At 45.7% G+C, this 25,725-nt stretch overlaps 2 protein-coding genes across 12 annotated transcripts; one reads left to right on the forward strand and one right to left on the reverse strand.

The window, feature by feature from the left end:
- The first annotated feature begins 142 nt into the window (after positions 1-142).
- On the forward strand, positions 143-11,313 carry TMEM11 (transmembrane protein 11). The gene is made up of 2 exons (XM_026704317.2): positions 143-408; positions 10,287-11,313. The coding sequence occupies exons 1-2, from the start codon at positions 146-148 to the stop codon at positions 10,801-10,803; spliced, it is 780 nt and encodes a 259-aa protein (XP_026560102.2). The 5' UTR covers positions 143-145; the 3' UTR covers positions 10,804-11,313.
- DHRS7B (dehydrogenase/reductase 7B) lies at positions 11,041-24,705 on the reverse strand. Of its 11 annotated transcripts, none has more exons than XM_087942013.1 (9): positions 24,641-24,680; positions 23,736-23,804; positions 18,538-18,688; positions 17,948-18,114; positions 16,949-17,064; positions 15,273-15,483; positions 14,455-14,547; positions 14,075-14,227; positions 11,041-12,580 (listed from the first exon to the last, which is right to left on the reverse strand). In XM_087942013.1, exons 4-9 carry the CDS (start codon positions 18,096-18,098, stop codon positions 12,372-12,374), a joined length of 933 nt encoding a protein of 310 aa, XP_087798139.1. In that variant the 5' UTR covers positions 18,099-18,114; positions 18,538-18,688; positions 23,736-23,804; positions 24,641-24,680; the 3' UTR covers positions 11,041-12,371. The 11 variants fall into 11 exon arrangements, with proteins under 11 accessions (XP_087798139.1, XP_087798134.1, XP_087798133.1 ...); XM_087942008.1 differs by having other exon boundaries at positions 24,624-24,680; XM_087942007.1 differs by having other exon boundaries at positions 18,517-18,688; positions 24,624-24,680.
- Between the last annotated feature and the right edge of the window lie 1,020 nt (positions 24,706-25,725).

Genomic DNA, 25,725 nt, shown 5'->3' on the forward strand with positions numbered 1-25,725 from the left:
ACCTCTCCCGCCCTTCCCTGGGAAAAGTAGTTTTTCCCTCCCGCTCCTGCCCCCGTCTTCCCTTGCGGCGGAACTCCGTTTCCCAGGCGGCACCGCTCGCACTCTTTTTCCTTCCCCCGCCCCTTTCGCCGCCGCCGCCGCCAAGATGGTTGGAGATTGTAGTTTGGGCGAGAGGAGGCGGCCGTTGCCCGGCGTTCCCCAGCTCCCTCCTGCCAGACTCCGTTTCCCGGCGGCCCTCGGGAGGCGGCTTCCGAAATCTCCCTCTCCGCCCTCCGCCGGGCCCCGCCCTCCGCTGCCCCTTTCGGCGGAGACATTTGCGAAGCCTTTTTCCAAGATGGCGGCCTGGGGAAGGAGGCGCGCGGGGCCCGGCAGCTCCAGCGGCGGTGCCGCTGCCGCCACGAGGGAGAGGTGAGCCCCGCCGCTCCAGCCGGGGCCTCCTCGGTCCTTGGGAGACGGGCCTGTGCGGGCAGGGAAGCCGGTCCGGCGGCTGCGGGCTGCAAGCCCCTTCCCGCCTGGGGGAGAGGGAGGGAGGGAGGGCGGCCACTGCTTGGCCAAAGGCTGAGGGTTATTGGGGGCGAGGGGGGGAGAGGAAGAAGGGAGAGCGAGCAGCCTCCAAGGACTACAACGCCCATCGTCCTCCCCCCCCCGCCGATTCTCCCCTCTCCAGGCCCAGGAGACCTATTCCCCCCCCACCCCAAAAGAAGCCAACCATTGGATTGCACGTCCTAATTCAATATGGGGAGGGGGGAATCACATGTATAGGGAGGAGGGGCCCTGAATTGAACTGCCAGGGCTATTGAAGCTGGAAGTGGGGTGAGGGTTAAACCAGCCTAGGGAAGAAGGGATGTGGGGTTAAGCAGCCTGCGGGGGGGCAGGCAGGGAGGGAGTAATGGGGTTAAATCAGCCTGGGGGTGCAAACATCCTTGGGGGTAGGCAGGGGACGGAGTAATGAGGGGGTTAAAGCAACCAGCCTGGGGAGGAGTAATGAGGAGGTTAAACAGTCTTGTGGAGGGGGGCAGGCAGGGAGGGAGTAACGAGGGGGTTAAACCAGCCTTGGGGGAGGGAGGAAGGGATGGGGGATTAAACCAACTTTAGGGTGCAGGGGGAGGAATGAGGGGGTTAAACAGCCTTGGGGTAGGTGGGAAGGAGGAGGGGTGGGAGGTTAAACCAGGGGGTGGGGTGGGGTGGAGGAAGGGATGAGGGGCTAAACCAGCTTTGGGGAGGGGAAGGGAGGGAGGAAGGAAGGGATTGCGGGGGAGGTCGAGGCTGGTGGTGTGAATCAAGTCCTGGGTTTGTGAGAATGACCTTGGGATGTAGGATGAAGAGCCTATATAGGCTGGGCAAGGGTCAGAGGTGAATCCAAAGCAGGAATTGAGGTGGGGGGTGGTCGAAGCGTCTCAGAAGGGACCCTCCTAGTTTTGGGGAGAGTCAAAATAATGGAGGGGAGAGGGGAGAAAGACTTCCGGCCCTGCAATGATTCTGTTGGGGTAACCCAAAGATACTTTTTTATTTTCCCCAAGAGGCAGCTGGACTTTCTGGTTTGTCTTTTGAAGACGTTTCGCTTCTCACCCAAGAAGCTTCTTCAGTTTTGACTGGATGATGGTGGGGAACCGGAAGTATTTATTTTCCTTGGAGACAGCTGGTCATATGCCCTCTTTTAGTGAGTCTTTGAGGCCACCTGGTGGGGTTTGTCTGTGTCCTCAGGATCACCTGAGTGGGGTAAATGGGTGTGGAGCCTTCAGCCACTTCCTAAACACGTGTCACAACACAAGAGAACAAACCCATCAGGACTAGCTTCAGCGGTCCATCCGCATTCAGACAAAGGCCACTCTTTTGAAGACAGAAAAGTCCACATTTTGGACAGAGAGGACCGCTGGTTTGAAAGAGGGGCCAAAGAGGCCATCAGTGTCCAAACTGAACAGCCCTCTCTCAACAGAGAAAAGGACACCACGTCACCCATCTCCTGTCCACAACACAGTCCTTTCAACAGCTCTAAGCAGGCTCCACATCCATTTCAAGTGACCCTCAGGGCATAGAACCTCCAAGTGGCTTGAGCGATTCTCAGAGAGACTACTAATGACCAGATGACTGCAAGGAACATACATCTTTTCATCCTCCACCCTTTCGGTCAGAGCTGAAGAAGCTTCTTGGAATGAGAAGCGAAAGGTTTTCCAAGAAAAACCAGAAAGTCCAGTTGCCTCTTGAAAATCCATGATCTGTATGACTAAGAATCTCCATAAACACTGTTGGGGTAACCTTACAATAGATACAGAGTTCTCCTGGGTGTGTTTTCTCTAGACTCTAGACTACCTAGTAGGGCTGGGCAAACTCATGAAAAGGGGGTCTTCTATTAATTCAGCTGCAAGTGACATGGGGGTGGGATGAGCTGGGGCCCTGGGTGGCTGGGAGCAATGAAAGCATGGATGAAAAATTCGGTGGGCTGGTTGGAGACAGGTGTGAAGTTGCATTTGTCCTGGAGAAGTCCTGGGTAGGAGAGGGAAGAATGTGGCTGTTTTGGAAAGGCCCAGGTTTTGTGAAAAAGGGTGGACTTGGCTTGGAAGAGGGAATGATGATGATGATTAGATTTTTATCTCTCGAGGCAGCGAGCGTACCTCATTGAGGGTTGGGGTGAACATCATCTGGGGGAGAACGTGGGAAGGGGAAAGTCAAGTTCCACTCTCAGGTCAGGAAATCCTCGCCTTTCTTTCCTACATGTTGGAATCGGAGCAACACGAGTGCCTAGTTCACTTCTGAAGGTGGTTCCTCAGTGCTCCTAATTTATTTTTTATAAACGATTACAATTAAAAAGATAAAAAAAGAAAAAAAACTGCAAGAAAGGAAGAGAATAGAAAAGAAAAAAACAAGGATAGAGTAAAGGAAGAAGAATATATAAAGAAATAACTTCTCTCTTCATCACCAGTACGAATTATTTTAGTAATTTATCACCTTCTTTTAAAATATAGCAAATGATCTCTCCTTCCGAATCACCATTGCTTACTTACAAACCCTTAAAAGCTTCGTTCTTCGGTCTTGATGTCAGCAAAAGTCCATTAAGAATTATCAGTCATGAGCGCCAGGTCTATTTTAAACTTGATCTAATAAACCAACTTTTACATTCTTCCCCTTTAACAATCTTGATCTGTAATCTCATCGAATGAAGTTCTCACAAAGCCCTTCAAAGCTTTACTGAGTCGTCTTCTTTTTTGGGGGTCAATCCAGTATAGGAAAGTTATCCAAGTAACGCCTTTGATTTGTTATTCGTACATCGCTTTTAATTATGAAAGCATCAACCACTTTTCATTCGTATTATGCAGCTGAGCCTCTTTTTTCCATATTCTTGTAGCTGGTCAGTTTGAAACTCACTCTCAGATCAGTTTGTCTGGAGAATCTGAATTACGAAGAGTCCATTCTTCATTTCACCATTTCTTCCCTGCAAGTCTTAATTTTTTTAAAATTTTAGGTTGTCATTTCTGAACATTCCCCTGAATCTTCCAAAAATGACTTCTTGGTGCGCAATTGTTGGTGCTGGTTGATTTGTATTTTAGGTGTATTTGATGTATTTGTAGATGTATTTGTCTTGGATTTGGGAAATTAGGTGTGGAGCTGGCATGGAATTAATTTGAGTTGTGGGTAGGCTCTTAGCTTGGACATTTTTAAGTATTTCACCGTTGGCTTTTCTAGCAAGATAGAAAAATGGACAAATTGATATTTTTGTTGGCATGGAAAGTTAAAAATTGTTTGGAGGAAAGTAGGAAGAAGGGCTTGAGCTCCTGAATGAAAAGTGGGAAATATTTTTATTTTATTCCTCTCTGGTTACTTTATGGAAGAAAAATAGTTACATCCCAACTGTTATGTGACAAAGTCTGAAAACAGCAACTTAATTTTTATTCTGCTGCCCAGTTTCAATCTTTGCAACAAACTTTTCTAACTTCATGGTGTGGCTGTGAGGGGTTTTTTTAATCGTTGAAATAGTTGGATCTGCAAAGGAATGAAAGAAAAAGAGCTTAATTTTTTCAGGGAATATGTTGTTATATAAGCTTATATAAGGATGTCAGAAAATATTAAAATCGGGGCCTTCTCTAGCGAACTTGGCTACGAATACTTGCATGTTAGCCCCTCAACAGACTGGATCAATCAATCACATGTGAATTTTGTTATCAAGGGGTTGCCAATCAAAAGATGACATTGTTATCTAGTTTGCATTTCTTAGGTTGCTGTTCAACAGGGTTAACCATTAAACCACAGTGAGGAAATGGTAGTTGAAGCAGATGCTTTATTGCTCCAGCCTCTCTAGATTTTATTGATTTACTAGATTTTTATCTCGTCTTTATAAGTAACTCACAGGGGCGAGCATACCTAATCCTCCTTCCGCCTCCTTTATTCCCCATAACAACAATCCTGTAAGGTAGGTTGGGCTGAGAGAGAGAGAGAGAGACTGGCCCAAAGTCACCCAACCGTCTTTCATGCCTAACGCAAGAACTCCCAGTCTCCTGGTGATTGGCCCAAAGTCACCCAACTATCTTTCATGACTAACACGAGACTAGAACTCCCAGTCTCCTGGTGGTTGGCCAAAAATCACCCAACTGGCTTTCATACCTGAGGCAGAACTAGACTTCTCAGCCTCCTAGTTTCCAGCCTGGTGCCTTAACCACGTCACAAATTAACACAAGGCAAAGAGAACATTTTATTATTAGTCTTCTACACGCTCTCCAGAGCTGGTCCCAGCTGTAAAGTATGTTTCCATTGTATTCTGGGATCCCATCCAGAGTTACAAGGGCACACCCTGTGTTGCATTTATTAATATTTATTTGCTCTATATAAAGTGTCTCTCCCCACAATTGTTGGAAACATCCCTCCTCCCCCCAAAGTAGAATTAGCTGTGGTGTTTTTACGTTCACCCTGGGAAACATATTTGCTGGCTGGTTTTTTTTTTTTTTTAATTATTATCCATATTTCTGAAAATGTGGGAGGGTTGTGATAGGCATTCTTCCCCTGAAGGCTTCCAAGCAGCTGTCTCAGAAAAAAAATTTCTTCTTCGAACCATGTGGTGAATTCAGACCTCGTGTTTATGGGCAAGCAATAACGGCATCATAGTGGATTCTTTCGTTTTAAGAGTTCTCCCACATCGTTTCTCTTCCCCTGGTTTTTCCGGAAACATCTCCAAGAGTAGCTGGCTGCAGCTAGGAATGTAGTTTAGATACAGTGAATTATGTTCACCCCTGTTACATGCCTATTTTCACAGGGGTCCAATCCTTCGTATCAGATTCCTTCAATTCGGGGCTGTTTCTTCTAGCCCTTTTCCTGAAGTTGTGTTTGGACTGCTGGCTCGCTTTGAAGGCAAGGCTGTGGGTATGAAAGGACTCATATTAGTGGGATTAATAATGCTCTATTGCAGGGGTGTCCAGCCTTTAAGACTTTGGGACGTTCAGTTCCCAGAATTCCAGAGCTGGGTAGGGAATTCTGGGAGTTGAAGTCCATAAATCTTAAAAGTTGGACACCCCTGACCTATTGCATTGATTCTCAGTGGCAATTTCAAGATAGGTGGACTTAATTCTGGGAATTGAGGCCCATCTGTTGTAAAGTTGCCAGAGTTGAGAAACTGCTTAAATTTATTGAATGGCAGAAATGGAAAAAAAAAAATACCATAATTTGGGTCATTGTATGGGGACTTGTCTGACTTAACCCCTTTGGATATAGGGAAGGGCAAGTCAGTTTTCCACTCAAATATAATATGTGTGGAGCGATAGGAAGTTGAACAGATAGCTCCGATGCTTAAAACTTTTGAAGTTTCTGCCAGCAGTGTTACGGATGACTATTGGCCTGAGTGGATCTGTAATTAGGTTGCATAATAAACTTAGTGTTCAATTATTTTCCAGTGTTCTTTGATAGTGCCTTAGATCCTGCCTTAGGTTAATCCATAACGGGCGTTTATGCGATCTGCAAATCCTGCCCGTTGTGATTTACTTTGGAAAACTGTGTCTAGACTGTAGCTTAGCTTGAAATGTGTGCCGTCTCAGCTATAAGCAGAGTATTGATTTTAATTCTTTAGGGGCATTTGGTTTAGTGCAGGGGTGTCCAACCTTGGCAACTTTAAGGCTTGTGGACAAGCTGGCTGAGGAATTCTGGGAGTTGAAGTCCACAAGTCTTAAAGTTGCCAAGGTTGGACACCCCTGGTTTTGTGTCTGGATGTTTGGCTTGGGTCAATGCAAGTGATGTTCTAGAAGCTTTGTAGGAATTGGTCTAAAGATTCAGTTGTTGTATGTAAAGACGCTTTACAGAGGGTTTTTTTTTTTAATTGTTCCCTTCAATGTGTGAAACACTTTGTGAACCTGGGTGCCCGTAATTAACACCATTAACCATCTCTGGGCTGTTTTAATAAATACCTTCTGAATGTTCAGAAAGTACCAGGAAAGTAATAAATATGAATTGATCCTTACCCGACTGGTTGGATCACTACATCTAATATTGTTTCCAGAGGTAGTTTTGTTCCAATATGTATAAATCTTGTTAAGTGTTGCTGGGCACATTTGTGGCAGGATGATGTTTTAGCCTCCAAGGGCAGTTTGCGTGACTTAAAAGAGATTCGGTCTCTTGCTTGTATTTTCCAAACTTTGCTTCGTCTAATGGGACAGAATTGAATAGGAATATAACTCGGTCCTTTTATTAGAGAAGAAAATGTAAAGTATTTCCTCTTCTGTCGTGCAAGCTCCTCGTTGCCTTTCTGCCCAGCGATCCTCTGCTTAAAGAACAGAATGTGTCTTGGAAGGGAAGCCAGCACGTTCTGGCTGACCTGGGAAATAACCTGTAGTCCTCAACATATGTCCACAACTCAGCCCAAAACTTCTGCGAGGCAGTTTGTTCGGTGAATTTTGCCACATTTTGCAAACTTTCTCCCCATATTTGTTAAGTGAATCACTGAAGTTGTTAAGTTAGTAACACAGTCGTGAAGTGAATCTTGCTTTCCCTTTGATTGTATGTATGGTATGTATGTATGTATGTATTTATTTATTTATTTGTTTATTTGATATTGCTGCCTATTCGCCCATGGTGACTCGAGGCGGCTTACAGAATGTAAAACCATATTTAAAACTAAAACTAAAACTAAAAAAACAATAAAAACTAACAAAAAGAATCAGATAAATTAATAAAGTACAATAGAACAAAATGGGGGGGGGGGGAAATCACCCCCCCAACTCCCACCCATCCTGCCTCGACGATAGCAGATCCCGCGAGCTATTTGATGGGCTCCATCCCGCTCTGGGTTCCCCAGGCCTGCTGGCAGAACCAGGTCTTCAGCGCCTTCCGGAAGAGTGTTAGTGAGGGGGCCATTCTAATCTCTTGGGGGGGGTGATGTTCCAGAGAGAGGGAGCCACCACGGAGAAGGCCCTCCTTCTGGGTCCCACCGAGTGTATCTCCCTCAAGGGTGGGACCCGTAGCATTCCCTACCTCCCCGCTCTAATGGGTTGAGTAGATGTGACCGGCAAGAGATGGTCCGTCAGATAACCATTTTGCTTGTCGGAAGGTCGTAAAGAAGAGTCCCGTGACCACAGGGCACTGCAACCGTCATAAATACGAGTCAGTTGCCAAGCATCTGGATTTCGATCCCCTGATGATGCAACGGTCCCAAGCGTGAGACAGTCCTAAGTCCCTTTTTTTTCAGTGCTGTTGTAATTTCGGTCATGAAAGGGCACCTAGGGCACTCAGGGAGGAGAGGATAAGGGAGAAACGTGAATGGCATGGTCTACGGGGGAGGAAAGGGCCTTGATCCTCTTCATAGGCTGCAGCTGTGAGAACTGGTTAAAAGGACGGACATGCTTATGGGCCAGTGCTGGAAACAAAGCGTGGAAATATCTCTAGTCTGTCGTTCCTCTCTGAGTTTGGCGTCCTTTCCAGTGTGTGTTCCGATATCTCTGGACATTTTCAAGCCCTTATCTTGCCTGATTCCCTTAATTGCTTCAGTGCAGTTTGTGATGTTTTTACCCTTTATAATGTAAACAGCATTTCCTCCTTTTCGTAACTGCTTGTGGGGGAGTTTTTTGTCTCCAGTCAAGGATATTTGTAGTTTTGAAGCAAAGTGAAGGAATAAAAGGGGCTTCACCTGTTTTTGTGACCGAGTTTATTTTGTATCCCACCCTGGGTCACCAACATTATCCAAAATTCAGACACCTGGCAACTGACTCGTGTTTACGATGGTCGTAGTGTCCCTTTGAGACCTCTCGACAAAGCCACTGGGAGAGCCGGATTCACTGAACAACAGTTTAATTTAACAGCCATAGTGATCCACTGAACAACTGTGGCAAGAAAGGTCGTATAAAGGGGCAAAACTCCCTTAACAAATGTCTCGCTTAGCAGCAGTGTTACACTCAGTTGGGATCGCAAGTGGAGGACAATCTGCATGTGCAGCAACTGAGTTCAGAATGGGAGCTTCGTTTTCTAAGAGTGGATTCTTGCTTTGCAGACTCTCTTTAAGGATTTTCTTAGGCTCTTCCTTCTCAGCAAGCGGTACAATCTTAAATGTTTTGAACCCAAAGATGTGTGACTCCCAATTTCATTCACATTGATTGGAAAAGGGAGTCGGCGGTGAAACCTTACTAGCCAGTCTCCCGGTTCACCGTTGCTGTTTTCCCCTTGTGTTAATTAAAGGAGGAATTGATTATTGTAAATGCAGGATTTCAGCCATCTTTCTCAAGAGGGGTAGAATTCTCTTGACAATGTTGGGACACCCCAACAAATATAATATAATATCATTACAGTTGCTCCTAAAGCCACGGGAACAGCTGGGTGGGATCAAAATTCAGATAGGCCAGCATTGCTCTTCCCTACCAGATGTCATTGGAAACCAGTAACGTACGTACATTACTTTCCCACCTGCTCAAGTTTCTCTTCCTGGAGGTATAAATAGCTTCTATAACAGCACAGCGGACTTCCAACACCCAGAATTCCCCAGCTAGTATGGCTAGCTGGGGAGTTCTGGGAATTGAAGTCCACCCATCTTAAAGTTACCCAGGGAGAGAAACCACTGGATTGGATGGTCTTTCCGGCCCTTCCAACTCTTATCGTTCATGGCTGGCCGGGAAATTCTGGGAGTTGAAGTCTACCCATCGTCATCTTCAAGTTGGCAAGGTTGAGAAACACTAAACTAAGTGATCCTTCTGGTCCCTTCCGACTTTATTATTCGTAGCTGGCCGGGGAATTCTGGGAGTTGAAGTCCACCCCTTTTAACACTAACAAACACAACTATTTTAGAACCTATTTTAGATTCTTCTCTCCCAGGCATAGGACTGTGATAGGGAAGAGATTTGGTCAAAGCACTAAAATTGACACACCGTTCGTCTCTGTCTTACCGACGCCAGCATTTGAAACAGACGCTAAACAAATCCTGCTTTTGTGAGGGGCACGAAGCCCCAGTGAACGGAGGCCTTGAATAGAAGCTCACTCACATCCTGGCCTGGACAAAAGACCTCCTCTCGGTCTGATTTAGCTTTAGATTTTGTCAGAAGCTTGCTTCTTTTTTTTTTTTTCCCCTGACGCAGTGGCTTTCAAAATGTGCTAAGTTGATAAGCCCGCTTTGTATACCCAGCCCAGTGCTAGCAAAACACTCGACCGCTTCGCTCTCAGGAAGCAGAACCCTATTTGAACCCCATTTGCCTTTTGCTGATGTGTTCAATGGAGCTGGGAGCTAGTCTGGCATTATCAAAGCCCCCGGGGCCTCTTTTAAAAATACTCCCAGAGACCCGTAAAGTCCACCTCTTCACGGGTTCAAGGAGACATCCGGGGAGGTCCCTGTTATTCTGTATATTTCCCACAATGGAAGAGTGGATGATGAAGATAACGGAATGGGCAGAGGTGGGAAAAAATGGCTATTGTGTGGGTGCCAGTGATGGGGCTCCCAAAGTCCCTTGAAGAGGGGGGGGCAGTGGTGGGATTCAGTTTTTTTTTTACTACCGGTTCTTTGGGTGTGGCTTGGTGGGCGTGGCAGGGGAAGGATACTGTAAAATTCCCATTCCCACCCCACTAGCCTGATTTCCAGCTCCGTTCTCCTGTTTAGAGCAACCAAAGAAGACCCAGCCAATCAGCTGAGACTCGATGGGAGGCGGAGAATAGATGGGGTTGGCAGGGCCAGTCAGAGGCGGCATTTGCTGGTTCTTCGAACTCCTCGAAATTTCCGCTACCGGTTCTCCAGAACTGGCCAGAACCTGCTGAATATACCACCTCTGGGGGCGGGGGGGGGGGCAGGCCTCTTCCGGCAGTCCCGCTGAGTAACTCTTCCTCTTCCCTCCCGACAGGGTCTCCTTATCTGCCACGGACTGTTACATCGTTCACGAAATCTACAACGGGGAGAACGCCCAGGACCAGTTCGAATACGAGCTGGAGCAAGCGTTGGAAGCCCAATACAAGTACATCGTGATCGAGCCCACCCGCATCGGGGACGAGACGGCCCGTTGGATCACGGTGGGGAACTGCCTGCACAAGACGGCGGTGCTGGCTGGCACGGCCTGCCTCTTCGCCCCTCTGGCTCTCCCGCTGGATTATTCCCACTACATCTCTCTGCCGGCCGGGGTGCTCAGCGTGGCCTGCTGCACCCTCTACGGGATCTCCTGGCAGTTTGACCCCTGCTGCAAGTACCAGGTGGAGTACAATGCTTACAAACTCTCCCGCCTGCCTCTACACACGCTGACCACGTCCACCCCGGTCGTGTTAGTGAGGAAAGACGATCTGCACAGGAAGAGGCTGCACAACACGATAGCACTGGCGGCCCTGGTGTACTGTGTAAAGAAGGTGTACGAACTCTACGCCGTATGATTGCGGCCGAGAAAAGTGGGGAGGGGGGGGAGGGAGGAGGGAAAAACCCATCCGAACCGATAAAAGGTGTATTAAGGACTCCTACAGGAACAATTTAACTTTTTTCCCCCCCCCCACCTTCTTGAAGTGGTGCCTGAAAAGCCGTTTTCGGTTTACCCGATTATTATTATTATTATTATTGTTTCGTTATTTCTTTTTCTTTTTCCTTTCGAAAGAAACAATCACACTGACGTCACATCAAGGGATTCCTGTTCTTTTTATTTTTAATCCCTCCGACCTAGATCTGTGGTGGGGTGGAACAGCATGAGCGATGAAGACAACAGTCGTTACACGACAAGAGGGTTGGGTGGGTAAGGTTTTGGTTCCTCCAGCCATCCTCTCCTCCCCCACCCTTGGGGAGAGGAGGGGGGGGTGAGGAAACACACATCCCTTAAGTATCTTGTTTAATTGTATTCTACAGAACCAGCTCAAAGATATCACTGACCATTCATTAAAGGATGAGAATTTGAAGAGGTCCTTTTTTTTCTTTTGGGACGAAAAATATCTGGTAGGAAATTCTCCCGGCGGGGTGGAGCCTAATTTTAAAGGATGGATTGGGTGAAAGCTCACTTGTCAGTAGACTGACCTACAACAGGAGGTCAACTCATCAAATATTTCTATGGTCTTTTCAGAGTTGCCAACAGAAAGGGAGGGTGGGGGTAAGTGCCGGAGCCCTGACAGAAGGACCGGTCCACGGTGCCTCTACCAGCAAGAGGGCTGCAGGAGGCCATCGCAGCCGAAAACTGAGCTTGGGAACCTGTTTTTGGTAGCAGAGCTCTTGGCCTGCCACAAGCACCCCCTGCCACGAGTGCCACCGATCTGGCCACGCCCAACCCGGCCCACCGAGGTCAAACACAACCCTGATGCAGTCCTCAATGCAATCGAGTTTGACACCACTACAACAAAAGCTTTGGACCTTTGTCAATAGCAGTGGTTGGGTTCGCAAAACATTGAGGTTCGATTGCTAAGTCGTGTCTTGACTCTAATGTGTTCATCTTGCTGACGATTTTAACTGGGGCTTATTTTTGGGCGGGGGTAGGGCTTACATTACGAGAATTCTGAAAAAATCATGCTAGGGCTTATTTTTTATTTTTTTGGTTGGGTCTTATTTTCGGGGAAAACCCGGTACCTATGGGGAATGTCAGTAGTAGTATTTTTTTCCCCCTCTCCTGCTTACAAATTAAGCGTAAAAGATAAGCTGGAAAGACAGGTAAGGAAAAAAAGAAGTTAAAATATCCAGCTATTCATGGCACGTTGTCTTCTGAAGATCCACTTGAGCGGGAAGCAGCTTCCGTTCTCGAAATCGGATGTGAATCGGCTAAGCATCGACCCTCTGTACATAAAATGCTTTGCGGGGCTCGGAAAGTTTTAGTTGGCGGTGCTTCTTGTCCCCAGACATAAATCCACCCCTTAGCGCAGCAAAAGATGAAACGTTCGGCTCCTGCAGTCCTCCACCCATGTCAGCTACGACACCTAGCGGCTTCCCGTCCACACTCGGACCTGGTGAAGTCTTCCCCGGGGTGGATGGGTTAGGACTGCTTGTCTTTCTTCTCCTTGCGTGCTCTCCTGGCCATGAGGGTGAAGAAGACAGCGGGGCAGAGCGGCCGGAGATAAACTGCCAGGGCGGGCAAGAAACCCAACCCCAGCAAAACTTCCTTTCTCCTCTCTCCCACGGCGTCCAGGACCAGTCGAGCCACGTCCGCGGCTGTTTTGCCTTCGCTGGTGCTCTTGTCCATCACTGCGTTGTATGGAAAGCAAGCAAGCATTTTTTTTTAAGGAGCAGGGAGCTTCCTCGCTACCCCAGTCAAACCATCACAAAGACCGCTAGTCCTTGACCCAACGGGGCTTTTTTTTTTTTTTTTCAGGAGGCAACCAGACTTCCTTTTCTTTGGAAGATGTTTCTCTTCTTATCCAAGAGGCTCCTTCAGATGTGACCGGATGGTGGGGAATGGAAGGATTTATATTCCTTGCAGACCGAGCTGGTCATTTGCATCCTTTTAGAAGAACACAAGGAAGTCCAGTTGCCTCCAGAACAACCACGACCTGGAGGACTGAGAAGACTACAGGGACCAGGAGCGCTACTCGGGTAACCCTGAGGATACAGATAAACCTCCAAGTGGCCTCAACGACCCTCTTAAAAGGATGCAAATGACCAGCTTTTTGCAAGGAGTCTAAATCCTTCCGTTTCCCCACCGTCCAGTCAAGAGCTGAAGAAGCTTCTTGGGTGAGAAGTGAAAAGTCTTCAAAAAAAAAAAAAAAACCAAGGAAATCCAGTTGCCTCCTGAAAAAAGGACCTTTTGGACAACGATGATCTTGTATGACTGAGAATCTCTACAGACTTTTAGCTAGTCCTCGACTTAACTGTTTAGTGACCATTCAAGGCTACGGTGGTGCTGGAAGAAGTGATTTACGACCCTTCTTCTCACAATTGTTACAAGCACCCGTGTAGTCACACCGTCGAAACTCAAGACGCTGGCTCGTATTTATGACGGCTGCAGTGTCCTGGGGGGGTCACAAGATCCTCCGTGACCTCCAGCAAAGTCAGTGGGGAAGCCAGGTTCACTTAAGTCTGGTACTAACTTAATAGCTGCAGTGATTCCCTTAACAACGGCGGCGAAAAGGCCATAAAACGGGACAGAATTCACTTTTAACTGTCTCGTTTAGCCACGGAACGTTGGGCTTCCGTTGGGCTCGTAAATCGAGGGTGAGCTGTACCACCACCTGCTGGAAAGCTAGGGCTCATGAATAAGTCTTTAGCCCTCCCAAGTTCCCTGCTCGTTGTAATTTTTATTGCTTTCCCTTATAAAGGAAGCAGCTGTTCTGCGAAGGAAGACGACAGCTTCAAACCTCATCTGCATTGCCAGCAGTGCCCAAGGCTTAGGAAGACCCCAGATGCATTGTTGGATTTAGACATAGGTAGCTCAACGGCCTCTTTTGCGGGGGCGGGGGCTGCTAAATGCCTTTTCACGACTGGCCCTACCTGCCATTCTGAGGAGTCCCATAAAGTCTCTGCCAAATTCCAGATGGGCCCACCGGCCCTCCTCCCCCACAACAGCTGAGGACAGCCTCCCCCACCGTAAGCCCTTCAGCATCCCTGCATCCCTTAAGCCTCTCCGGTTCAACGGTTCTGACGATCTAATTGCTGGGCTTGAGGGGCCAGGATAAATGAATACACAAACTGCCGACCGGATCGGCAGGCCCTTGGCCCCCTGAGAGGAGAACCGATCCTCACCTCCGTACTGGGATCCGTCTGACGTGACGGCGTTGAGCGAAAGGTTGGTCTGGATGTAGCCGGGACACACAACCGTCACGTCGATGTTGAACCGCTCCACTTCGGCTCGCAAACAGTCGAAAAAGGCCTGGGTTGCGTGCTTGGAGGCCGCATCTGAAGAGGGCGAAGGAGACAGGAAGGGTAGTGTCAACAGCATCCAACGGGAAGTTTTTTTCCTAAGCCACCGCTGTTGCCTCTGTGTTTCAAATGCGCTGTACATCTGCCCAACTCCAAAGGATTAAACCGGCGAATTAAAGACGTGAAAACTGCACAGGTTAAAAAAATTTGGTCCTTAAAAGCAACACAAACCACAAGAGGCCGCAAAGGAAGGCGGGACTTACACGCCGACCGGAAGGGAATGCTGATCTTTCCTTGCACGCTGCTGATGGTTACGATGTGCCCTTTTCTCCTCTTGATCATGGCAGGCAGGAGGGCTGGGATGGAAGAGGGGAGAAAAATTTAAGACTTTCAAACGCGACCATAACAACTGCACGTAGTCCTCGGCTTACGGCCGCCATCAGGAGCACCATTTCCATTGCTGAGCGAGGCAAATCATTTGAGCTGCCTGATTTTACGCACTTTGGCGCACGGTTGTCGAAGTGAACCACACGGTCGTTAAGCGAATCCTGCTCCCCTCCCCCCTCCATTGACTGCAGGTTGAAAGTCAGCTGGGAAGGCCCCAAATGGGGATCATGTGATCGGCTGTCATAAATACACCAATGCAAATATAAATCTGAGCCGCGGTGATGCAGTGGTTAGAATGCAGTGTTGCAGGCTAATTTGCCCACTACCAGCTGTTTGATTCTGACCGGCTCAAGGTTGACTCAGCCTTCCCTCCTTCCGAGGTTGGTAGAATGAGGAGCCAGATTGTTGGGGGCAAAGAGGCTGACTCTGTAAACCGCTTAGCTGTAGAGCACTGGGAAGCGGTATATAAGTCCAAGCGCTATTGCTATACGTACCAATATGACGGCTGCAACCGTCACAGATGCATGCTGTTTGCCAAGCATCCGAAGCAATGCTTGTAAATCCAGGGCTACCTGCACTTGGTTGCTATTCTATTCTTCCCATTATTAATTCATGATTTTGCTACGTTGCTCAGGTCTGATTTTTTTTGGGTCCTTTCTCACCTGGAACTGGAATCCGTTGTCTCGAGCCTTACCTTTCGTCAAAGCAACCGGACCGAAATAATTGGTTTCCATCACTTTCCGGTCTACCTCTATCACCGTCTCTGTTATGGTGCCCCGGTAGCTGATGCCAGCATTGTTAATTAAAATATCAACATGATCCACACAGCTCAAAATCTCCTCCGCAGCGCTAACTACCGCATTGATATCCGAGAGATCAAAAACCACAACGTGATGTTTGTGAGCCTATGAAAATTGAGGGGAAGAAAAAAAAAATGAAAAACCCACAACTTTTTGCACCCAAATCTTTTCAGCTACAGGATTTGCAGCCTAGCCTTACATTGTTCAGGTAGTCCTCAGCTTATAACCATAACAAGTCCAAAATTTCCATTGTTAAATGAGTTGAGCAAATGCTAAACCCCATTGCTAAATGCTAAACTCCGTTGCTAAATGCTAAACTCCATTGCTAAATGCTAAACTCAATTGGTGAAGTAAGTTTTGCCCCATTTTACAGCCTTTCTTGCCACAGTTCTTAAGTGAATCGCTGCAGCTCTTAAGTTAGTAACACAGGATTGTTAAGTGAATCTGAATTTTATTGTCAGGTCGTAAAAAGGTGATCAGTGACCCTGGGGCACTGTAACTGTTATAAACATGAATTGGTTGCCAACATCTGAATTTTGATCGAGTGGCCATGGGGATGCCACAACAGTCATAAGTATGAAAAACAACCATAAGTCACTTTTTACAGTGCCGTAACTAAACAGTCACTAAACTGACTGTTGTAAGTTGAGCACTTACCTGCATCATTTTTCTCTTTTGCAAGCTTCTCCAAAGGTATCATCAGGAAGGAGAGAAACTCAAATTTAATTCTCCCTGTACCAGAGCTGTGTATACACCGCTACCGTTCCAAAGGTGATTATTCAAAAGGCAACTGGACTTTCTGGTATTTCTTGAAGACGTTTCGCTTCTCATCCAAGAAGCTCTGAGCTGAAGAAGCTTCTTGGATGAGAAGCAAAACGTCTTCAAAGAAAAAAAACAGAAAGTCCAATTGCCTCTTGAAAAAGCACCTTTGGGACAGCCGTGACCTTGGATGATTGAGAATCTTCATAGACCTTGGAAGAAGAAGTTCTGCAGAAGCTTCTTGGATGAGAAGTGAAATGTCTTCAAAGAAAAACCAGAAAGTCCAGTTGCCTCTTGAAAAAAGCATCTTTGGCTCAACCATGACCTGGATGACAGAGAATCTCCATAGGTTTTCAGCTGTACCATTTGGGATGGACATCCTACGAATGGTGTGGGAGTAGGAATGGATTTCCAGAGGAAAAAATTGCAGACTACAGGAACCATTTGCACCACTCAGGTGACCCTGAGGACAGATAAACCTCCAAGTGACCTCAACGACTCTCTAAAAAGAATGCAAATGACCAGCTGTCTGCAAGGAGTATAAATCCTTCCGTTCCCCACTGTTCAATCAGAGCTGAAGAAGCTCCTTGGGTGAGGAGCGAAACGTCTTCAAAGAAAAACCACAAAGTCCAGTTGCCTCTTGAAAAAACACCTTTGGGACATCCATGGCCTGGAGGACTGAGAGTCTCCATGGGCACCACTGCTGTTATTTTACACAGACCCTGTTCCCAGAGAGACATGGCATTCTCGAAGTCAAGTGGGTGCGAGCAACAATGTCAATTCCCCAACTTGTCTCGGGCCCACTACTCACGTTTTTGAGGGGGTCAGCGGCAGCAGATAACTCCCGGAGAACATCCTGAAGCCTCTCTCCACTTCGGCCACACAGGACCAGTTGGGATCCCGCGGCATGGAAAGCTTTGGCGCATTCTAGCCAAGAAAACAGGAGGAGAGAAGTTGTATGTGTGCGTGAGAGAGATCTGTTTGATCGTACGCCTGGGATGCCCATTCCAACCTGATGCCCTTTAGAGGGGGTGGACTACGGATAGCCCTCGGCTTGCAACGCTAGAACAGCACTGATAAAAGTGACACGACTGGTTTTCAACGGAAATTTGGGCTCAATTGTCGTTGTAAGCCGAGGACTAACTGCACCACTTTTAGAAGCTTTTGCTATTGGCCATTTCGGATGGATCCAACAGGAGCCAGCCTGCCCGCAAACCATGTTTTTCACTGATTCCAGTCCTGCTAACTGGAGCGACAGCACTTCTTTCTTGGCAAAAATAAAAAGGTATTTTATGAAGGCAAAAGTGCGTATCGCCCATGCTTATGTAAGTGTTTGAGAAGATAAATATCCCGGGGAAACAATGACCTAATTTTAGCATCTGTCTCTTGGAGAAAAAAAATTCTGCATTTTTTTTTTAAAGAAAGAGTGGCAAAGAGGTTTTTTATTTTTTTAAACAAGACTGCAAGATTTAAAAAAAAAAAAATCAAATTCCTCTCCACAAATAAAAGAATGCAAAACATTTTATTTTCCCCCTGGACATCTGAAGCCAGCTCTTTCCCAATTATCTTGGATTCCTGCCCCTCCATGCAACGCACAGACTGGATCCCCATCCTGTGCTAAGCCACGATTTGCTCTCTCGTGCTTGGTTCATCAAGCCACCAACGGCTGGGTTGACTCGACTTGCTCAGCTAGAAACGAGCCAACTATGTGTTGGTTTAGTCTGCAGCACAAATCAAATTATGGGAAAGCAGAGGAGATATGTCCCTCCTCTTTGGCAGGAGAGCAAAGTTTCAGGAGAAAACCCCTTACCTTTCCCCAGTCCAGAAGTTGCCCCGGTTATCACTACTACTGCGTCCTTCAGGTAGGCCCTGGCCTGGATTCTCCTGACCAATCGCAAGATAGTGAAGATCCCTACGCCACCCAAAATCAGTGGAAGAAGGATCCCAGTGGTGAAATCCATGAACTTTTGATTTCTCCTGGAGGAGCAGAAAGGAATGGGAGGAAAAAAAAGGCACGTGGAATAGATTGATCGCTAACCCTTTTAAGTCAGGAATTCCCAACCTTGTCAACTTCAAGACGGGTAGATTCCAACTCCCAGAATTTCCCCAGCCAGCGTGTTAAAATTATGATTAGTGTAAAATTTAAGATTTCAAATCTAGCCGTCATCAAGGTTAGCTTCGTCACGCCCCATGCATTCCTTTAATTTCATTTGCAAAACTCGCTTAGATTCTTAAGCAAAGTGCAATGCCAATCATTAAGCAAAGCAGCCTATAAGAGTGTTTGAATAATAATAATAATAACAACTCTGTCAGTCTGTAAACTAGAGGCAAGGACCCCACACTAAACAAGTCAAAACTCTAGAAAATGCCAAAAATCACCTGGCCATCCATTGCTCCCACCTGAGAGAAGCCACTGGATCCAGAAACAGAGAACACGCTTTACTGTACTTGGGACTGGCTGGTTCTGGAAGGTGGTTTGCTGCTCCAACTAAACCCAGGGCCAAGTAAGCCGCTTCCGATCTTCTCACTCGAGAGAAAGTTCTAAGAGTCTCTACAGGGAGATCGTTCAGGCAACGTCAGGGAGGCAAGAACAGCAGCGGAAATCCCAAGTCATCTTTGAAATGACTTTTTAAAAAAAATATTGTCTATGCCAGAGGTCTCCAAACTTGGCAACTTTAAGGCTTATGGACTTCAACTCCCAGAATTCTCCAGCCAGCACAGCTTACTCTCTTGTATTCCCTTCCTCTGCAATCTCTCCACTTTAGGAGGTTAAGAGAAAAAAGAAACAGTTACGGCTGGCTGGGGAATTCTGGGAGTTGAAGTCCACAAGTCTTCAAGTTGCCAAGTTTGGGGATCCCTGGTCTATGGGTAGTCCTCGACGTACGACTATGGTTGAGCGGCCCAACATTTCCACGGCTCAATCAGGCAGTTGATAAGTGAGTTTTGTCCTGTTTTACGACCTTTTTTTTTTGCAATTGTTATGGCTGTTAATGGTTACTAACTTAATAACTGCAATGAATGAGAGGGGCCACCTGTTTGAATGGGAAGGGTGAATATTTTGCCATATTCATTGGCAAAAGGTATTAGCTGCTCCAACAAAGGTATTAGCTGCTGGACAACCAGCTAAATAGGAGCCAGTGGCGTGCAGCATCGGCCAAAAAAAGCTAATGCAATCCTAAATTGCATTAACAGAGGGATGCAATCGAGAGCAAGGAAGATACTAATACCACTCTGTAAAGGCTTTTGGTAAGGCCTGGAGTACTGCATCCAGTTTTGGTCACCACACTATACAAAAGATGTTGAGACTCTAGAAAAAGTACAGAAAAGAGCAACCAGGATGATTAGGGGACTGGAGGCTAAAACATATGAGGAATGGTTACAGGAACTAGACTTGGCTAGTCTAGTGAAGAGAAGGATCAGGGGAGACAGGATAGCAGACTTCCAATATTTGAGGGGCTGCCACAGAGAGGAGGAAGGGGTCAAGCTATTCTCCAAAGCACCTGAAGGCCAGACAAGGAAGAATGGATGGAAACTGAACAAGGAGAGATTTAACCTAGAAATGAGAAACTTTCTGACAGGGAGAACAATCAACTAATGGAACAGAAGTTGCCCTCGGAAGTTGTGGGAGTGCCATCACTCGAGACCTTCAAGAAGAGATTGGACTGCCACCTGTCAGAAATGGTGAAGGGTCTCCCGCTTGGGCAGGGGGTTGGACTAGATGACTTACAAGGTCCCTTCCAACTCTGATTATCTGTTATCAATTATCTGTTATCTATTTAAGGAACCCTAAGAAAAACCTTTTCTGTGGAACTGTTAATGTAGGAATCCTTCCTCCCTGCAGAGATAAAGCAAAGCAACGTTTTGTGCTCTTAAAACCACATTCTGCTGAATTTAAACCGGCCATCAAGACAAGCCCTGCCCAATGAACCTTCAAGGAACCCTCACTGCCGATAGAGAGAACAACCATTCACTTTAACGGTGCTTCTCGGATGAGCTTTTCCAGACATTCAACATTGCAATCCATGCTAGGAAGGCAGGCCTAAAAGGAGGCCTGTGGGATCTTTTCTTTTCTTTTTTAAGGAAAAAATGCCTAATGCAAAAACAAATCCTAAACGGGAGACCGAGAAAAGAGAGGACCAAGAAAACGTAAGACCTTCTCTCCTAAGTCTTTGAGGGTGTCATCCTGAATATCGTACTGTCTTACCTTGTGGAAAAATAGAAGCTTCTAAGGCAGAGCAGTGTCCCATGCTGGTCTCTGGAGCTTTCACCGACAGCCAAAAGATTTAAATAGATAAAATGGCTGATGGCCAAGCTAAGAAGTGGCACATGAGAGTACAGCCAGCCTCCAAGTAACACACTGCCAGGTTATAGGCGTTCAAGAATGAACGGATGTCCCGTAAATATTCATAGAATGAATATCTACGTTTTATTGGCCTGGTTCAGCCTAGAACCAGGAAGCCACAGCCTTCACCAAACACACAAAAGGTCTTGTGTTGGACAAACCTTACTTGGCAGAAGGTCACAAAATGGGATCACGTGACCTCAAGACACTGCGACCGTCATAAGTACGAGTTGGTTTGCCAAGCGTCTGGAATTTCATCACGCTACCGTGGGGAGGCTTCCGCGGTCTGGGAAATGGTCCTTTCTTTTCAGGACCGTGGCAACTTCCAATGGTTGCTAAATGAAGTGGGGTAAGCGTTCTGACCAAGGCTTCCTGAGACCGTAATTAAGCACATGCTTAGTTAAAACAACTCTTGTTTTATTTTAACACTGGGAATTATGTTCATTCCCAGCCGATAATAAGTCCCAAACAGTTCCTCGAGATAAGCACCCACCTTTCTCTCCTTTGAAGTACTGACAACTAAAGTGCCAAATTAACTGTTAAAAGCCAAACGAAGTAAAAAGTCCTGGTAGCCCGATCTCTGCCATGGCTGCCAGTTTCTCTCTACGCATCCCAGATATCGGGGAACCATCAGAGAGGCCAGGCCCCAGGACCCCAGTAATTGATTTATTAGGAGAGTCGGCTAGCTGTCAGGGCTCCGGTAGTTACCCCCATTTAAATCATGAGTCTCCAGCCGGATTTTCAAACTTAAAGAAGTTTTATTAGGAGTAAACATGCCAGCATTGCCTGGGTGTAGCCGACTCTGAGGCACATCATTCATTGTTACCCTTGACCCTGGTTTCCCCCCCCACTCCCTGGGTGTATCGTAATTCATATTCTCCAATGGGACACATCCATAGCCTAGAGTCATCAATCTCTCCAGTTAGAATTTTGCATGGCAGAAACTTCAGTCACCAAGTTACTATCTTTGAAAACATTTATGGAATGCAAGCTGCCCACTGCTCCCTCCTCCCTTTCTGTTGGCAACTCTAAAAGACCACAAAAATATTTTATGAGTTGACACACAGAGCTTCAAGGTTTAATCCGAACAGAGAGAACAACGTTGCTTCCTGCAAAGGTTCCTGTCCCTTTGTACTTCCTTTATATCTTATGAGAAGGGCAATCACCTCCCAGCCTTACTCCCAAGTCACCCCTTTTGTCTTAGCTGCTCTTGCCTTCTAGCAGCTCTGCGCATACACGCACTGGGAACAGGGACTTATAGTTACAGTTTGTGTTGATCACGTTTTGGACTTGATTCTCTGCAGCCAAAGGCTGTTCCTGGGAGAGTTTTTCTCCAGCCAGAAGGTAACCAGGACATTGGCGGCAAAGTTGGAGCTAATAAAGGGACTCCTACTGATTATCTGACTGTGTTGCCTTTGTGCCACCCCCCCAGGTCATCACAAAACTAGAAAGGTGTGGAGATCCCTACAGAAGATAAGATAATAATAAAAAATACTAGAATGTGCAGAAATTGATAGATTAACACTTGGAATTAAAGAGAAGGAAGAGATGGAATATTTTGAAATATGGGATTCGTTTTATCAATGGTTAACTAGCAGAAACAGAAGTTAGAACATTTAAAATTATAAGAGAAGGACTAATTTAACCATGAGGGCTTACCATGGTATAATTAATAAGTATTAATATTATTATGAGAAAACACTATTATATGACCACCACTAATGAACATTACTATTATGATTATTGCTCAAACTAACTGTAACCAGACAACATACTGTTTATATAGACATTGAAACTGTTGCTCTTTCTTTACATAGCAAAATTTTTAAAAAAATATTTTTTAAAAAGAAGATGACATCGGATTAAAGAAATTGAGAGGGTATCTATATGTCAGAGAGCCAGTCTGGTCACCAAACTAGAAATGGAGAAGCCATGAGTTCTACTCCTGCCTCAGGCAGAAAACCAGCTGGGTGATGTTGGATCAGTCATTCTTCTCAGCTCTGTTTCAGAAATCTTGCCAAGAAAACTGAAGGATTTCTCTAGGCACTTGCCAGAAGTCAACACTGACTCAAAGGCGCCACAAGGGAAATATACATATATACATCAAAAGTAGCTCCCCCCCCCCATTCATTTACTGCACTGGAAGCTGTCTGTCTGCTAACTATTTTTAATTTTAACAGCACCAGACTGCTCGCCAACGTTTAATGATTCAGAATTGCTTCACCTACATGGGGAGGGAATAATAAAAAAAAAATCTGGTCCTTCTTTTTTGCAAGCTAAATTTAGTTCTTTTCTCACCAGGACTTGTCGCACAGGTTCTGTTCTTAAATATCTCCTCCTCTTGTTCTTTGCCAGTAAGGCCCAAGAGCTTTTAAAAACCACAAATGGAGGTTATAAATTCAGAATTAGGGAGTTGGACAATCTACTCCATCTTGTGCCGGATGAAGGAAACACCCCAGTTGATGGGTAATCAAGCAAGAAAGAGATCACTCTATCTTCCATTTTTCACTTTCCACGTAAGGCATATACGCAAAATTACATGTGCCCATTTTCCATACATCCATTCAATTGCCAGTGTTACTGACATATTTTTGGACTTGCTGAAGTGATGGAATTAAATTAAATTGCTCAAGTGTCCCTGATCAAGACACAACAAGTCTACTTGTTAAGCATCCCAACCCAGCAGCAATTAGAACTCGAGAGAATCCTTCAACTAGCTTGATCTTTTTTCGACATCATCTCTGATTAAAATGCCACACACTCTGAGAAGTTCAATTCTATGGGTCTTAATTCCAAGAAGAAAAAAACAGAATCTAGCTGCAAGCCTCTGCTATGTTAATATTATGAAAATGTTGAGATTCCAGTTTGACTTTGAGGCAAACATAATTAAGGATGACTCAAGACGCCAAATGTTCTGGATTTCCCAAACCAGCTTTTTTCACCATAACAGCTCGCAGTTGATGGACATCAACTCCCAGAATTCTCCAGACAGTTATGGGAATTCAGGGAGTTAAGTCCACCCATCTTTAAGCTGCCAAGGTTGAGACTGTCCTAAATTAATTCCAAGACCTTTGTGGACAAACACTTTAAGCCAAAATGCAGCTATGTCATCGTCCATGGTGAAGATAGTCAGGGAGTTACAACAATTAATAACTATTTATTAACAAATCAGATACATAAGCACCCCGATCATGATCCTACAAGGTAAGCTAGACTGACAGATGTCAACTGCCTTAAGATCAACTCCCAGTCTCACCTTCCAACCAGAGATTCTCAACCGTGGCAGCTTTAAGAAGTCTGGACTTCAATTGTTGGCTGGGGAATTCTGGGAATTGAAACAAATTCACTGAATTAAAGTTGCTGGGATTGAGAAACATTGCTCTAAACTCCCTCCTCATCCATGTCCCATTTCATTCCATTACCCATTTCATTCCACTCCCCTCGCATGGTTCCCATCCATTGCCTTCCATAACCATTGGACTACAATTCCCATCCCCACCGATCCAGCCATGGCCTCAACCTGTCACTCTCCACTCCATCCTTTCCATTCCATTCCACCTCTTCTAACCAGCACCCTCCACCTGTTTTGGATGGGAATGTCCATCATGCCCAACTATTACATTTGCTGTGGATAATGGACACTGCAATCCAATGCCCAACAGGGAAGAGTTGGGAAAGAAACTTTATCCCTCTTCTATCTATCCTCTTTCTGGATTTACGTAGCCAGGCTCCCCATATTTAGCAAGAATGTATGAACCCCCAAAGAAAAACACCCCTCTCAATCCACCTATTACACTTGTGGATGATGGGCACTGCAATCCAATGCCCAACATAAAAGGGTTGGGAAAACAACTGCTAACCCTCTTCCATCTACCCTCTTTCTGGGTTTATTTTTCTTGCTAAATATGAATACAACCCCCCCCCAAAAAAAAACCCCACTCTCTATCCAACTAGTACAGTTGCTGTGGATGATGGGCACTGCAATCCAATGTCCAAACCTGCAAGAGTGGGGAAAGCAACTCTACCTCCTTCCATCTTCCCGGATTTATATAACCAGCTCCCCATATTTATAATTGTGACCCGCTTCCCAAGACATATATCCCCCCCGACAACTCCCCCCCTTTTCCGGTCTTACACAAACTACCTTGCAACCCCCATCACCATGATCCCATACCCGGAAGTGGGATGACACCTTCTCCCCGCCCCCCTTTCCGCTCTGTCCAATCAAGACGCACCGTTTCAAACCAGACACCAGGCGGAGCTATCGGACAAGCTACCAATCAGCGACGGTGCGAGGTCGGACGCAATTGATGCGAAAGGTGGTCCGATTGCTTTTAAATCCCCTCCGGAAACCTTGACCTTAGGAATAGAGTTCCGCCTGGCTTAGGGTTCTGATCCAGTAATCCCTCCAAGGAAAAAGAAGAAAAATAAGATAAAATAGGATTTGGGGGAGGTTTTTTGGTTGTTGTTTTTGTGGTCAGCAAGGGAGAGAAGTAATGAAAAAGCCGGAGCGGAGGTTTCATGAATCTTGAATAGGGAGAGGCCAATTCAGGATTTAAGAGGGATTTTGTTTTTTTCATTCACCCATAAGAATTCTTTTATAGGGTTTTCGCCTAAAAATCTTTTAGTCCTCCATTTTCTTGCAAAATATTTTGTTGATGAGGATTTCTTAAAATGAATTTTTGGCCCTGAACATGATTCCTACATCAGCTGGATATATTTGGAAGCATATTTGGAAGCTTTGTAGGAAAACAATGGAAATGTTACATAGAAATTTACTGCAGGAAAACTGCTTGGATTTGTCTATATAGTACCAGGAATTGAGTCAATTCTTTAGGTCTGTAATATTAATAGTTTTTTTTTCCTATTGTGATTTTCAGGGAATGTTTTTAGCATAAAAATTGTAGGGGGCGTGCATAAGCGCACCAACCTGCCTACCGTCCCTGTCCTATTATTTCTTTTATTTTTCTTATATGTATCCATGTATTCATAGCTATGTTTTCACTTATACCTATTGTAAGTAATTGACAAACCAAATAAAACAAATAATATATATATAACTTTCAGATACAATAATGAATTCTTACTAAATTTGCTTTGTGTACTTTCCCCCCATATGTGTGTGTGTATGTGGCAATGCCAAACAGTAACATTGATGGATTTTTTCCCCCTATTCTCAATGTTCTAAGTTATTTAACTAATGTTAATGCAGTAATGTGTAAACATGTTACACAAAAATCAACATA

This window comes from Pseudonaja textilis, chromosome 14 (assembly GCF_049901715.1).
Source record: "Pseudonaja textilis isolate UNSWEBS1 chromosome 14, rPseTex1.2, whole genome shotgun sequence".
In the NCBI taxonomy this organism is placed as follows: Eukaryota; Metazoa; Chordata; class Lepidosauria; order Squamata; family Elapidae; genus Pseudonaja; species Pseudonaja textilis.

Excerpts from the sequence above, each read along its gene's own strand:
- TMEM11 (XM_026704317.2), top strand. The coding sequence starts at position 146 with ATGGTTGGAGATTGTAGTTTGGGCGAGAGGAGGCGGCCGTTGCCCGGC. Across the intron at positions 409-10,286 it reads GCTGCCGCCACGAGGGAGAG|GGTCTCCTTATCTGCCACGG; the intron begins GTGAGCCCCGCC and ends CCCTCCCGACAG.
- DHRS7B (XM_026704312.2), bottom strand. The coding sequence starts at position 24,643 with ATGGTGATGGGGGTTGCAAG. Across the intron at positions 14,548-15,272 it reads TCCGGTTGCTTTGACGAAAG|CCCTCCTGCCTGCCATGATC; the intron begins GTAAGGCTCGAG and ends CTTCCATCCCAG. Across the intron at positions 12,581-14,074 it reads AGACGGATCCCAGTACGGAG|TGATGGACAAGAGCACCAGC; the intron begins GTGAGGATCGGT and ends CATACAACGCAG.